At 39.9% G+C, this 16218-nt stretch overlaps 1 protein-coding gene across 6 annotated transcripts in view; it reads left to right on the forward strand.

Moving 5' to 3' along the window:
- npnta (nephronectin a) overlaps positions 1-15778 on the forward strand; it is a 48155-nt gene extending 32377 nt beyond the window's left edge. For all 6 annotated transcript variants that reach the window (XM_071504493.1, XM_071504494.1, XM_071504495.1 and 3 more), the window contains 7 exons: positions 1261-1395; positions 2657-2779; positions 4099-4542; positions 10448-10537; positions 11723-11821; positions 13830-14089; positions 14367-15778. In XM_071504493.1, coding sequence (XP_071360594.1) covers positions 1261-1395; positions 2657-2779; positions 4099-4542; positions 10448-10537; positions 11723-11821; positions 13830-14089; positions 14367-14477 — 1262 coding nt within the window. In that variant the 3' untranslated portion in view covers positions 14478-15778. The remainder of the gene's footprint in view (positions 1-1260; positions 1396-2656; positions 2780-4098; positions 4543-10447; positions 10538-11722; positions 11822-13829; positions 14090-14366) is intronic.
- Positions 15779-16218: the final 440 nt, after the last annotated feature.

Below are 16218 nucleotides of genomic sequence, written 5' to 3' on the forward strand. Positions count from 1 at the left end.
TAAAATTTTATCTTCTACTTTTAGCTGTTTAATGATGTAATTTAATAATTTTTGGTTTAGTTGCACGATTTATGATTATATGTGAAATGTAGGGACATCCTCTGATCCACTAGAGACTGTGAGACTGTTTTTTGCACTGTGACAGAACAGCAGCAAAACATTTGATTAATGACAGTGCACACTGATGCTTTTGTTACTGTTACAGGAGTTTGGGATAAGACAGCTTCATATTTCAGTGCTGTCTCTCATAGAAATTGCTTTATGTATCAGACAAGTTGTCAAGTAAAACACAGTTGCAGAGCTTAATATTGTCTAATCTTGTATGATGTTTGTGTATGTGTGTGTGCGCGCGTGTGTGTTTGTGTGTGTTTGTGTGTGTTTGTATCTGTGAATATGAGTTGAGGTCAGATGTTTAAAGCTTTGCTACTTTAAAAGAAAAGTCGGAGCCGTCTTCAGAGCAGGTGTAACTATTCATGAAAGCAGGGATTTGTGAAGAATAATATCTTGTGTATAAAGACACCTTCTATAGTTCTGCATTTACATGTGCTTGTGTGTTCTATGTACAACATAATAATTGAGCCTGTCAGTAGCTGAATAAATGCAGCTGCAGCCTCCAACTGTTGTTCATTAAGCAGCTCCACTGGAGCAGTTTGGGATTAAGTGCCTTGCTGATGAGAACCTCAGCAGTAGCTGTTAAGGGGATAAGGGAGCTCTGCCCATTTTCTTCACTTGCTTGCTTTCCCAGCTGATCCAGGTGTCTCTGTGTTTTTGAGGTCCTTTTAAACAACAGTCCCCGTAGTACCACAGTGCCTCAGCGACATTATGCAGCTAATAAATTAATGATTTTAAGGCAAATGCTTTCAGCCTCTTGGTGTCTAAATATTAATGCCCACATGCCTGCAAAGGTGATTAACAGAGACACTTAGAATAGGTCATTAAATAATGAAACAAGGTAGTGTGCACTGTATTCTGCTCACTGAACAGAATACATAATGTGCTTTGTTCATAAATGAATACTAACCAGGGAAGGTTAAAAAAGTCTTCTGGTATGAATAGAAACGTTTGTTTAGTTTTGAAATAAAATTCCTTTTTTTTTTTTATCTTGAAGTTTTCCATTGCATTGTGTTATTTTGAATGCATTACGTGTATGTGACCAACTCTCAAGGGCAACTTTAGTAGAAAATGACGAATACATTATATGTCAATTTGAATATCATCATGTGTGTAATAATATGTGTCTTTTTTTTTTTTCTTTTGTAGATGTGGATGAGTGTGCAACAGGAATAGCTGTGTGTCCCAGGTTCAGAAAATGCATCAACACCTTTGGTAGCTACATCTGCAAGTGCCACGAAGGGTTTGACCTGCAATACATCAATGGGAAATACCAATGCATAGGTACTGTCACAAGGCCTCTGCAGTGAGGCTTTTACAGATAAAACTTACAAAGGTCATAGATGTGCTGAGATGTTTTGACTTATAACCGAGTTATTTTTGGTGATGCAGTTTTTTTTTTCAGACACTAAGAGAAAATGTTAAAGAAAAAAAGAAATGCACACATTCTCTAGATGTGATTGAAATGCACGTTTACAGTGTTGCAGGAAATGGGTGTGGTTAATTCACATGTTCTTGTATTAATTGTAATAATACAATAACATAATATAATAATATAACACTTTGGAAGGAGCCATTCTACCAGATCAGTAGTTTTACTTTTAATATTTTAAGTATTAGTGATTGTACTTAATTTTAAATGCAGTACTTTTACTTTTAATGAAGTATTTTTGTGCTGAAGCATTGCTACTGTAATATAATCATAAAATCTGGATACTTCTGCCTCTACTGGGGACTGAATGTACAAGAAATGTATTTAAAATCAAAGTAGTCAAATGAAATTGACTATTGAGTTGGTTGAGGCTGTCTCATAAAGCACGATTAACTGGATAAAACCACTGAGTAGAATCCATTACCACTGAGGGGACAATATTTTGAATTAAGACAAATAATAGATTTGGTCGGAAAATATAATTTAAAGTATGTGACTCTATTTTGTGCCCTTTATTTTTGTGTTTTATGAAGCTGATGTAGTAAACAAAGAAACTGATCAAGGAGGAAGTGAAAATACTTCAGAACACTTCAGATTTAATGAATTTTCACCATAACCACTACAAAGCTAACTCAAACAGCTTGTTCAGTTTCATGTTATTAAATTTTGCCCCAACAATGCTCTCCAGTGATATGCTCCATACTTATGAATACCCGCCATATAAAATTTGAATTAGTATTCTACACAAAACCACATTTCCCTGAATTTCGGCAGCATCTGGAGAATACACCATCTCCAATCTGTATTTATTCATTTTTTTAGAACAAACTCAAAAGGTTGAGCAGTCTTAGTTAAAAGAATTGATGGCTCTTGCCTCTGAAATTCTTCAAAGATCTTGTAGCTCTCTTTTACTCTCGCAAGGATTTTGCACTGGCATTCATAGAAGGATCACTGTTATTCACTTAAATGCTCTCACTAACGGTACATACGACATAAACTTTGAGTAATCCTTGGAGTGCATGTGAAGCAAGCAGCCTTTGATATCATGCTGTTATGTGCATTTTACACTTGCTCCCGGCAGCTGAATGTTGGTATGTTTCCATTATGTTTCAGACGTGGATGAGTGCTCTTTAGGTCAAAGCCACTGCAGCAGCTTTGCCACCTGCTACAACACGCCGGGCTCATACAAGTGCAAATGCAAAGACGGCTACAGGGGGATGGGCCACGACTGCAAACGTAAGGAGTGAGAACAAAACCTTGGCCCCGATGTTCACTTTTTGCAAAGAGGATTGGGGCCTCACATTTTTGTTTTCCTTGCCCATGTTTTTTAAAAAGGTAGGAAAGCAAGGAAGAGGGAGGAATAGCCTTGCAAGCACAGAGCTGGGACTGAAATTCCTTCCTTTGTAATGGCTGTCAGTCATTGCTTACATCAGCCTGGTCTCTGATCACGTGTGCCCGATGTGAGCCTTGACTCTAGTTTTGACACCTGGCCATTCTGATCAGCCCAAAAAAGAGGAAAGTGAAATATTTCTTTCCCTGGCAGTTTGTCTCATTCTGCATGCTGACACGCAGTTCATTAGTCTGTGCGTCTGCAGTTTTTTTTTACAGCACCTCAGTGAATGAGAAGTCATTTATTCTCCACAGTTATTTAATCATTTAACAGACACAACTGGTGTAACAGCCCATAGAGCAGGGAGGATGCCTCCTGGCATAGAGTGCTGCAAATACTTCACCCTGTCACCTGCCCAAAGGGTGTGAGGCACAAGTGCTCTGGGAGTCCAGTTGCAATATCCTATCTGTGTATCAAATATCAAAGTTGTCTGGAACCTGAGAAGGCAATAACTGAGTTCAAACCGCTTACCTTTGTCCACTCTCATTCTTCACTCATGAAATCCTTATGAACCCCCCCCACCAGTCTCTGACGTGAAGAATGTAGGGAACAAAGGCAAAGGAGGTGTAACTTCAATGACGTCAGCAGAGCGAGGGTGATCTCCGGGGCACAGCAGCCTGTTTGAGTGCAGAGATCATTCCACACACACACACAGAGCAGCTTTCGCCCGTTGCTGTGAAGCCTCTGGCTATGAGCACACAAGGAATTACTAATCAAGACGAGCATGAAAAAAAAAGGTTATTTTCAAAAGGCAATATCAATTTCACAAAAGTAGAAATTCATTGGATCCTAGTGTGCCTCTGTGGTTTAGTTTGCGAAGGCACATGTCCTACGAACCCTTCCTTCTTTCTCTTTTCAACAGTCCCATTGAGGAAAATATGTTCAGATTTGCCTCAAAATGAATGAATGCGAACTCTCAGGGTGCTGATTTCATGCTCTGCTTTTGCAAGTGTGAACTTTCCCTTCAGTGAGATTTGAGACACCCACTTAGTTTTAGGATGCTAACATTTAGTTAATAGATATCAGGAGAAGTCTCAGTAGATGAAAGAAAGCCCTCCACTGCAAAAGTCAGGCTAATCATTGCAGTTAGTCTGCAATTCTATGCCTCATTAACTCTTAAGTGCTCATATTTAAGTGCTCCATCTGCATTCTCTTATAATTTCAGCCATTCCTAAGGTGGTTATTGACCCCCCGAGACCAGGCAAACTGCCTCCAAACCATCACAACCACATCCCTGACTTGGATCAGAGGAGGACTACCACGACTACCACCACTACCCGCCGCCCCCCAGTGACTCCACGGAGAATCTTTCCCTTTATCCCCAAATCAACGCCTGCCACCACCACCACCACAACAACAGCAACCACAACCACAGCCATGACCAAGGCACCTCTGCCTCCAAAGAGGGTCACCCCACCTCCACGCAAGCCATTTGTTCCCACCCGGAAGCCCTTCATCCCCACCAGGAAGCCACCGATACCCACACGCAAGCCCTACGTCCCACCAAGGCCCGTAGCTCCCTCCAGACGCCCACCAACGCCACCACCAATCACCCCTGTAGACAACACCATCCAGAAGGAGGTCACCAAGCAGAGAGGGGACGTCCACAGTAAGAAATAGATTTTTTGTTTTTGCATACTGTAGCTATCCTAAGAACATTCGTGCAAATTTGTTGAAAAGACACCACTTTACAGACACACACGAGTTCTTGAGTGTCTAAATTGACTCACACACATAACTGAGGTCTTTGAGTTCTAGATGGAAAATCAGCATTTTAACTGACCACAAATGAAATCATACGCCTGTTTACCTTTAAAACTGGTGGCCACCTAGGGGTGGTGCAACAAGATGACAACAAATGCTAATGACTGGAAAGGATGCTGATGAGAGCTGTGAGAGTGAACAAAAACAGTGAAGTTGTGGGCCATAAAACCAAAACAATGAGCTGAAAGAGGTTAAAACACTACAAGCAATACCTTTTACATTAGGTTATAGACATACATTCATTTTGTTCTTGTGGGAATTGATTAGAGCAACTTTAACCACTCGGAAAAAACATAGTAGTTTTATACTAGAGCATTAATAAGCTCTAATCTCTGTGTTTTGCTGTTTGATGCTGCGATGAAGCTTTTGTGTACTATTAGGTCACAGAGTTTGACTTTAAAAGGTGCCTATTTGTGTCGCCATTCATCTTCATCAACTCCCTGACAGGTCTGTGCTATCCAAATTGGAGCAAATTTGCATATTTCTTCCCCTGAGTCCTGGAACACTGTTTGTTATGGAACATGTCACATTCTGGGGAATCAGGAGTGATGTTTACCTGACAGATGATGTGTGTTATCATTGTGTATTATCGTATCCATTTTGTATACAAACACATGAATATGTGGCGGTAACTTACGTGAGCAGTTGGCAGTCGGCCGCCATGTGTACACACTTTGTCTGATGTCTAACCACATGACAGATTTAAGTTGTAAAATCTGGCAAGAAACTTGAAAACTGTGTATAATGGAAACAGAAGATGGTCCAATTCAATACAACCCAAAGGAAAGGAAAATTAAAAAATAAGATCTCTTCTTTGCCTAGCTTATTTTTCCTAGATACAATTGAGCTCAATTTAAGATCAATATTATTATTATTATTTTTTTTTTGGATTTCTTAATCTCAAATCCTAAAAACTTTTTTTTTCTCACCCTGCTCTGGTCTTTACTTGTCTGAAATAATCAGCTCTTAAGACGATAGTAAAACCCTAAAGAATTCAGTAATCTCCAAATAAGAGCTTATTTATTTCTGTGAGACAAAGAAAAGACAGCAGTATCTTCCTCTGGGAATGCTGCCACTGTAATACCCAACCCCCTCATAAGAGAATTCAAGATGATAATGTATATCAAGCTATATCCACCCTCAAATTAAAGTACGCAGATCGTTAGGAAATAATGCCCATTTTTAGCAGATGACAAATTAGTCTCACTAATTGTATGCTAAGTGTTTAAGTGGAAAAGATTTTCCTCTCAAGATAATTATCTTTTTGGCTACGGGTAAAAAATACAAACTGGTGTTCAGCCAGACTGTTGTTTATCCACATGTCACACAGTGCTTTCTGCCAAGCATGAATCTTTGACACCAACTGCATTCAAAATTCATCGTCAGACTTTGTTTTAGTTCGACATTCTTGATCATACCCAAATAACAGACCTGAATTTCAAAATACTGCACCAGTGAGAGGTGGTTGAGGCTGTTTCTTTTGGCTGTAACAAAGACGGTAATCGCTGCAATCATCTGCTGCTTTGCACCTTTTCAAAAATGGTGAATTGGTTTTAATTAGATAATGCCTGTGACATGCAACTTCTTAAGCCTGAAATATTCAGTTCATGGCCAAAGTCACAGTAAGAGAAGAGAGATGTCTGCAGGTAATTATGTTTTATTACAGTATTTAAAGGATAAAGCTGTTGAATTCTATATTTTTCTGATTGTCAACGAATCCCGTGAAAAGCAACAATGAGCCAACCCTAACAATTATTGTCTGCGGATAAAAAGCCTGATATAACTTACTCCTGTGCCATGCTGTTGCACTTAAATTTCATTCACGTCCATTATATATGAGTGGAAACAGAACTGTCAGAGTTGAAAATTTCAAAAACTGGACACATGAAACCTAAACAATCTGCGTGGCTGGATATGATGAAGACTGAGTGATAAATTAGTTATTTTGCAGCCTGATGAACTGAAAAATAATGCACTTAGGAATTATTCATTATTCATTCATTCTGATGGTATAAATTCTTAGGAGCACACCAACTGCATATTCATGCGCAGGTCAAAATACTCCCAACAAATGCACTGTTTGCTTCTTTTTGAGCAAAGTTTTCTAAAAGCTACAGTGCCCAGCTGTTCTGTTAAATTACTCAGCCTTCAAAAAACCGAATCATATATTTGTGAGCCATTTTTGTTGAGTGATGCCATCTTTATCCTTATATAATTGTTTGCATTGCTCAAATGTAACTTTTTTGTATCTCCCATCACTGCATACAACAAATGCATCAAACAGGAATTACTCAAGTAGCATTTTCATTAAATATGCACATTATGATACAGCCGTACAGGAGAAGCAGCAGAAGGTGGTAATTGAGAAGGTGGAAGTCCAGATGCATCAAAGGGGAAAACTGCACAACGATTGTAATTGAACAAGTGTTTTTATGTCACACTCCCATGTCTGCACAGAAAAAGGCTGTTTTTACCAAAACCCAACATTATGCTCCTTTAAAATAGAAATGTTTGTTGAGAGCAGCAAAGTACAGCATAAGAGGTGAGACACTGTGGTTCCTACTCACCTTGCCAGATGGCTTCACATAATTAGAAAAAGGAAAGAGGAGAGAAGATTACATTAACACCTGTCTGCACTGCTTGAAGGAGACATCAATCTAATACTTTGCACCACGGCAGAACAGTTCTGGAAATCAGAGCTTCCTGAAGATGATTTGAATAAGATGAGAGAGGGAAGAAGGAGAGACACTGCTGAGTGATTATTCAAATAATTAGACGGAAATAGGACTCATTTGAATAAGAGCCTCAGGGCAGGCAGAAACACCTCACCTGTGCCTCAAGTGTAGGTGTGTGCTGTGGTCAGAGCAGTTTCCAGGGCTTTGTAGTTTCCTTTCAGTCACTTGAATCAATATTACTATTCCCATCCAGTGAAAACCTTGTCTCGCCCACGTTTTCTTATTTTCCGTTCAGAAATAGATCAGTGATTTAGAAAATACACCAATTCAATTTCTTGCCAAAAATTGGATAAGAAGATTGATGCCACTCTCATGTATACAGTATGTGTCAAATATGAATATGGAGCTAGGAGATGAGTGGCTTAGCTTAGCATAAAGTTAAGTAAAAAGAAGCAGCTAGCCTGGCTTTCTCCGAAGCTCAAAAACACACCTTGCTTACTAAATAGCACCATGTGTTTAATCCAACAAGTCATCCAACCTAAACAGCCCTATACATATGTTGTTTGTCCCTGCCCTCAGATACAACCCATAGGAGCATACAGTACCAGCAGCAGGTAAAATATCATAAAACCATTTGTTTAGGTTTTGGGCACAAAAACTACTGAGTTAGATTTAGGGAAAGATCAAAGTTTAGGTTAAAATAAGTATTTCCTAAATGTTAGTGGGACCTTTGTCATCATGGTTACATTAATAAATCAATTACAATTAACATTTTTTAAATTCACATGGAGACAGGCTAGTCTCTTCCCCCCTGCTTCAACTCTTTATGCTAAGCTAAGCTAACAGCAGCTGGCTCTATGTCCATGCTTAAGGCAATCTTCTTATCTACCTCTCAGTAAGAAAACAAATAAGTATATTTCTCAAAATGTAAATATACTTCTCTTTTAAGGACTAAAGGCTTCTCGATTAAATGAAAAAAAACCTCTAACCTCTGAGACTAACAAATCCCTTTCAACAGCATTTGGATTGAGACAAAAATGCATTTACATTAAGCTAAACACATGGCAGTTTTTCTAAGCTCCATAAAAGATGTGGCATTTTAAAGACAGAAGGCTTTCACCGCGTGAATGGTATGACTGTGATGATTTAATGTCATGTGAACAAAAGGAAAGTTAGTCACACTGCATCTGAAAAACATACTGTTTCTTTCTAAACTTAAAAACACAATCCACTGATTGGTTATGGCTTTGTTTGTTCAACATTTTGGCAGAACACAGGAAATCTCCCTAGAGCAGCTTTTAGTGACCCCTCCAAATATTTGGAAGGAACAAACCACAAAGGCCAAAAGGTGAAATAACCAGAGTGGCCAATGCAGTAACATTTAGTATTAAATGGTTCAACATAGTTGAACAATGTTTTTTAAAGGGTCACTTCCCTCAAATTACAAACCCACCTCTAGTGGTATCAAGCCATTCAGAAAGTTTATGTTTTATGTACTGAGGTTTTGAGATATTTGAGATTTCTGCCAACACCTCCACACAATGAATAGGAATGGTGTTTTATTTGTGGTGCTCTAAGCTTTAAAGGATTTGAAGCAATTTGTCTTTGCAGAAACAGTGTCCCAGTTACGCTGGATAATCCACTGACCTTGCTGTGAAAAGTTTTCGTTTGAACTACTTTCTGCTGCAGGAAAACCCACATGAAAACTGAGACCTACAGAGCATACAAAGTAACCAGGACATTGTTTCTGGGAACATGCACACACCTTTTTGTGCAGCATTTATTTATTCATTTATTTACTTATTTCCTCTGTACGATACACCTACAGAGAATTATCAGGTCTAGTTGATAGTCGATTTTTTGGTGATGAAATATACCATTTGGAAATTAGTTTTGGAAGCAGTTTGTTTGCCATAATTTTAGTTAATTACACAATATCCATAGCCCATCAAGAAGAGATGGACAAACACAGCTATTTTTTTACTACTAGTCACACTTTCACAGTTCAAATTACTGCTCCCTTAATAGGCATATCACTTGTTTTACTCTTTATATATCCACTCTATGACCGGATGCAAGATTTCTCAGGGAGGGGGTTCCTTAAAAGCACAGACACACACGAACACAGGCACACACACACAGATCTGCGTGCTTGGGATTGCTGGAGAGCCTGGTGTGAGAGTGACCCCCCCCCCCCTCAGATTCCTACGACTGACAGACTGCATCAGCAGTCTGCCGGGTGGTGTGACCCAGCATGGGGTTGGGCTCTTGCGGTGCTCAGGCTGACGGGAGGGGGCACATGTTGGGGATTTAGGGAGACTGACGGTTCAAGTGCAGGTTACAGCACATTTGTAGCAGACGGACAAGAATCTGTCTGGGAAGATGGGAATAGTTTTAATGATGATGTTTTGTCTCATTACAGTAAATTCCACTAAGCTGTCTCATCTACAAATATGATAAATACAAAAATGAAGATGTTTATCTGTATTTTGCATCCACTGACACTTTTCTTTATGAAGACACTCTTCATAAAGGAATTTGAAACCAGTAAAGACAACTGTCCTTCTAATAGATTTAAAAGCTTAAGGGTCTTTTGCGACAAAAGATTTGTCACAATAAAAGTACCAACTTTCTGTGCTTCACTTGTCAGTTGACCTTTCATAAGACAGCTTAACTTATAGTATTTTGGGCAGCATGACCCCATTAGAGAAGGAAAGAGCCTATTTCAGGACTGGCTGTGTACTCTGTTTGTGTGTTTGTGTCTGTGTGTACAGTATGAATGTAGCTCCAGGTTTTATAGCAGCAACATTTACCCAGAAGTTGCGTCATATGAGCAGGCGCTGTTTTTCTCGTTACAGTTCACATTTGACTTGTGTTTCTGCAGGTTTCCTCAAGTATTCTGGTCTCTGTGGTGCTTAACTCTGGATACACAGGCACTAAACCGTGACATTGATGCATCCTTGTAGAGTAATGAAACAAATCCATACAATAGCCACAAACAGGGATGCCACTGGGCAAATATAATACCTCTGTTAATCCTTTAACTAAACCTGCGTGTCTCACCTCTCTCCTCAGTCCCTCGGAACCACGGCCACAACACCGTCCTCGGCATTGACTTTGACATTGAGCTTGGCAACACGGCAGATGAAGCCAAAGATGACCCAGGTAAACACAATACATTTTTGCAAAGACGTTCAGCAGCAGCCCGTCTCGGGGCACACTGCAGAACTCAAATGATGACAGACGAGCCAGGTTTGCTATTTGCAAAATGAAACTGACAACCAAGTCTGCAGTATTGCTGCTGAGGCGAAGACATGATAGTGACCAGATGTGTTTTGATAGGCCTTTCACCAGGAGGTGACACATGACGTCTGGCCATATCCGTTTGAATAATGGCTCACAGCCCAGGATGTACTGCCAGACTTTTCCACTTTTCACATTATGCTTGCTTGACTGCTTGAATGATTAATTGATCATTTGAAAGTACATCAGTGCTCTGCTCAATAGCTCCATAGCACTCGATATAGAATTCCTAAAAGGACAATAAGAAAATAGATTTTGTGAAGAGACATTTTATCTGTCATATTTACACAATATGATTTATTGATGTCAGTGGTATGCAGATTAAAATGCCTAATGACTTAGTTTATTTTGGTTCCCAGTGCATCATTTGCTATGCAGTGTCAAGAGAGAAGGTGTTTTCATTGGCTCAGAAAATGAAGGGAGAAGAGTTTTTTTGGAAACACTATTTCAGGGTCCAAATGATAGATGTTATTCTTATCTTTGAACCAATTTGTACAGCAATGCATGGATAATACTGTAACTGTGTTGTCTACATTTTCTTAATGTTATTGTCTAGGCATCATCGCCGGGAAGGAAATCATCAGTCATTGAATATTGTTACTGTCTGCTGTAACCATAATGTATTTTATTACAGTGTAAGGCAGGCATACTATAGGCTGTGTGTGTGTGTGTGTAGATGTACACTCACTCATGCACGCGCACACTGATATCAGCAATTCCAGCAACTGTTACAAATATTTGTTATATTTTGGTGAATGCGTTTCCACTTGCGATTTATGCAGCTCCATTGTCACTTGATTCTTCCTCAATGCTTCAGTTCTCCTCAGAGATTACAACATCATGACAAATGTTTACACTTTTATTGTATCATCTTGCTCATCAGAAGGAGCTTCAACAGTCTTCTTGCTCCTGGTGAAGTTAGAGGCTCACAGCAGGGCTCCCGTGAAGCATCACAGCGAGCAGACTGAAGCCTTTTTACGTGTGTGTGTGTGTGTGTGTGTGTGTGTGTCTTCCACTTCTCTGAAAAGTGTGTTTTATTCTCCCCAGAGTCGGGATATCTGAGCTGCTCCTTTGATGATGGTCTTTGTGGCTGGATCAGGGACAAAGACGGGGACCTGCACTGGGAGACAACGCCTGATCCGTCAGGTAGTTGAAGGGTGGGGGGCCAACTCCTCTCACTCACACACTCAAAAGTGGTGTTGTGTTGTCAGTTAATGGAAATGAGAATAGCTGCGTTGCTTTCCTGACACGCATACGCATGCAAACAGGCACAAGGTCAGACAATCTAAGCGGCTCCGTTTTGTTCTGCTCAATTACAGGTCAAGATGAAAATTACTTGAGGGAAGTAGTTTGTCTTCTCTGCAGATTAGTGCTTTGCTCTACAAAGTGATGCAAATGAGAAGTGGATTACACCACCTGTCACTGATACCTGTGGCTTACATTAAATGGGAACACAACACTGTTTTTTCTTAGGGTTCAGAGGATGAGAAGTTGTGGTGAATTACTTGGAGTGGACTGAGTGGAGACAGTGTGAAGACTAAACAGTGCAGCGTCCTGGCACTGTTGAAGCAGTACTAACTACATGTGGCTTCCACAGCCAACTGGCTTAGTCTTGCTGTTAGTAGTGTGTTTCCAGACATTCAGACTAAGGCCTCATATCAGCCAAGTTTGTGCTCACTCATTAGTGCAAATAAAGATTTTTGCCCAGACTTGGAAAATCATTTACAGTAAATCATACGCTAAGCCCTGACTAAGAGTAATTCCACTTGAGAGGCAACATTTCAGTTTGCAATCGCCTGTGGTGAACACGTTTAATCAGAGCATCTGAATAATGTCTCATTTTCATATATATGTGTGTCCATCTTCGCCTGCATCTTCAGGATGTTGTGAAGCATGTAACTATTTACTGTTCATCACTTTAAATTCTTTTGATAGACAGCCACAGGCAAACACTCATTGCTCTTAAAGGATTGGCACAGATTTGGAGGCAGCTCATAACTTATGCAGAAAGCGTCTGTGGCCTCCAGATACTTTTTGGACCCCCTGTGGTTAACACCAGAAGTACACAGATCCCATAAATAAGAAAAATACATCAACATTATTACCCAGAAGCACTTTGTCTTTAAATTTTTATAAATGTATAGATCTAATATCACTAAGTAATGCATGAATTAATAAATGAATTAAGAAAAGAAGAAGAAGAAAAAGGCGACAGGCTATATTTTGATTCAAATAACATAACTGGGTCATGTCTGTTTCAAATGTTTTTTCACCATCTTTTATTGCATCACTTCTACAAATGGCACAGTTGGATGGAAATTGTGTAATTAAAGACAGAAAGACCTACTCACCTACATACCTACTTTTTAAAAAATCTGTTCACCTCATTCACCTGTAGCATAGTAATAATGTTTGGGTTTTATTTTTCTGGCACCTAAATAGAGTGAAGCGCATTGAATTTCATTTGTGCTGTATAAAGAAATCAAAATTAGCTTTTTGGAAAACTCATCCAAAACGTGGCTTTCCCGAAAAATGTTCCACTGGCTCAGGACAATCCATAGACGCTGCTGTTGGCAGTTTGCAGTGTTTACAGTAAAGCTGGTGGATTATCCTGACTATCCTGTCTTAACAAATGAGACTCCACTCAGGAGCTGCACTGGAGTGGAATGGTGTCGCAGATTCAGAGAAGGAAATCTGAGAAGAAAATCAAAACTGTCTGCATGGCATGATGCTCCTGAGATTAAGTGAAAAAAAATGTTTGTTTATTTCTTCTTTTGGGTGAACTGACCCTTTAACCACTGAGCCCAGTTATAAATGGGGTCATTTCTTTTCAGTTTACAGTGTACTTCAACTCATACATATGTTTGTTTGGCCGTGTGGCTCAGATGTAATAATCTGAGCTAGCATACTACAGACTGGCATATTGAAAGTAACATTCAACATTCCTGAACAAATAAATGCTAATACAGTATTAGGCTGGGGATGTTTGCTGGAGGGAGGTCAATTTTAGAAAGCAGGCAACATTGTAGCAGCAAAGACGCAGGATAAAAGGTGTTTATGTGGATCATCTATTGTGAGACAGAGCTTGTAGACATACATGACATTAAGATGTATAGAACACAACTAATACTCTGTCTGTCACTGGCTTCCCCAGGTGGACGGTACCTCACCATTCCTGAGGTAGGAAACAAGAGAAGTGGACGAGGGGCCCGGCTGGTCCTCCCACTCACCCCTCCCTGGAATGATGGCAATCTGTGCCTGTCGTTCCGGCACAAGCTGGCAGGCCACCATGTGGGCATGCTGCAAGTGTTTGTGAAGAAGGGAAAGCAGTACAGTCCAGCAGTCTGGGGCCGGACAGGTGGAAATGGCTGGAGGCACACCCAAATCACATTATGGGGCACAGGCCTTGAAAGTGTAAGTATAACAATAGACATATCAAAGAGGTTCATTCATTAAATTTAAATTATTTCTGCAGACATTTTTTGACAGTTGTGAGGAGAAATGTTTGTATTCCTGTTGATAAAAAATAAATCAGAGCAGCAGTCTGCATTTCAAAAGAATGGATCTGTAAAATTTAAGCTTGACTTCACCTTTGAGAACAAATGCAGTGAGTTTCCTTGTACCATGAAGTAGCATGTGCTGATTCTCCCTCTATGGTACTACCTGCGTGCACTGTGCTGTTGCTTACCAGGTGATCCTGAAGGGGGAGCGTGGGCGAGGCAGGAGCGGAGAGATGGCCGTGGACGACATCACCCTGAGGAAAGGCCCCTGCACAGAGGAACACAATCTGAGGAGACTCTAACTGTCAGAGCAGGAAAAAAAAAAAGGCAGAGAGAAAACGAGGGAAAATCATCTCAAAGAGAACTGACTCTGTTGTGACACCCCCTCACTCTGCCTGGGCTTTCGCTGATCCCTCCCGTAATCCAGAACCCCTCCCCCCCGCCCCCCTCCCCACCCCCGAGCCATCCTGTGAACAATATTCGAAAAATTGTGCGTCTGCAGAACAGTGGGTCTCTCTTTCTTGGCGCTGTCCATGAGTAAAAGGACTGAACCAAATCTCATGGGCGGATCCCAGCAGCACACTCCTGTCTTCTCAGCCTCCCTCTCACTCCATCACCTTGTTACTCTGAAACCTGCATGTACCTACTTACCATGGAAATGTTCTCCACCTAACACATCTCTGGCAGCCTTCCAGCTACACATTCGCTTCATTTCTTCCTGGAGAGAGGATTATTCCCTCACTAAGGAATCTGCTTTTTTTCTTGCTTTGATCATTTAAACCACAAGCCACTGATGTTAAAACATGTGGCTAGGGGTGCATTTTGTTTTTGTTTTAATCAACAAATTATCAGAGGTGGTATACATTTCTTTAAAGGTTTGATAAAATACTATGTAAAAGACAAATTTGGTGCTAATCCAGATTACTTCAGATCTGAGTCAGAGCCAGTTTAGGTCGGCTTTTGTTGGTCTACTTTGAGTTTTTGGTATTGGTACTGTTCCATAGCACAGTTTTGACCGAAACAGAAAAAAATGTCTTTTTGTTGTCACAGTATTTCAAAGATCAGTTTGGCAGAAGAGAATTTGAAAAATAAGCACCTTTTCTGCCCTGATCTTTTATTGAAGCCTCCTAAAGTTGTTAAAACACTCCACAGTCACGTTTTTCAGATACTTGAAATGTGTCAAACAGAATCGATTAAACATGTTCGATTTGTGACACTTGCAAATCAATAGTTACTTTCTATTATACAGTATGTGCTTTGTTATATTAAGTGCAGTTTGTTATAAAGACGACAACCCCAACAACTTTTTAGGCTTTCATGAATTGTATTATTGTAAATGTGGTTGCGTGTACATACTCAAAATCTATGATCCCATTTGTTGTGTGGTTTATACGTTATGTTAATTCATACATGAATATTAATTGGATTTCAGAATGGTTGGTATTTCAACTTTTAATTAAAGAACATGTATACAGATTGAAACATTGTGTAATGCAAGGCAGTGTTTAAAGTGCACAAAATGTGTATGTTCATTTGTGTATGTGCATTTACCAATTTCAGACTTATCCAGACCAGTATGTAAATAAAATACATTTGACTGATATGTTATGAAACAAAGGATGTTTTTTTTCTTATGGTTGTAGCTGACAGCATCACAGTGTTTAGAGGAGAAGCTGGAGAAAAAAAATGTTTTAAAGCTTCCCTGTTGAGTCTTTGACTACTAGTGGTGCTGTTGAACAATGTTTTGATGAGCAGGTGCTCATATTTTTTGTACTCTATTGTTTGAATGCGGCTACAATCATGGTATCAACGGCAGCTGATGCCATAAAAGATGCTAATGCACCAATAAATGAGGAGAGGAAGAAGACGACAGCAGATGTTAGCAATTCAGATTTTATCACACTCACCAAGCACTTTATTAGAAATGCCTGCTTATTCATGCAGTTATCCAATCAGCCAATCATGTGGCAGCAGTGCGATGCATAAGATCATGCAGGCACAGGTCAGCAGCATCAGTTAATGTTCACATCAAACATCAGAATG

Source organism: Trachinotus anak, unplaced genomic scaffold (genome assembly GCF_046630095.1).
Source record: "Trachinotus anak isolate AG129_WGS33_773 ecotype Australia unplaced genomic scaffold, CSIRO_AGI_Tana_v1 ptg000019l, whole genome shotgun sequence".
In the NCBI taxonomy this organism is placed as follows: Eukaryota; Metazoa; Chordata; class Actinopteri; order Carangiformes; family Carangidae; genus Trachinotus; species Trachinotus anak.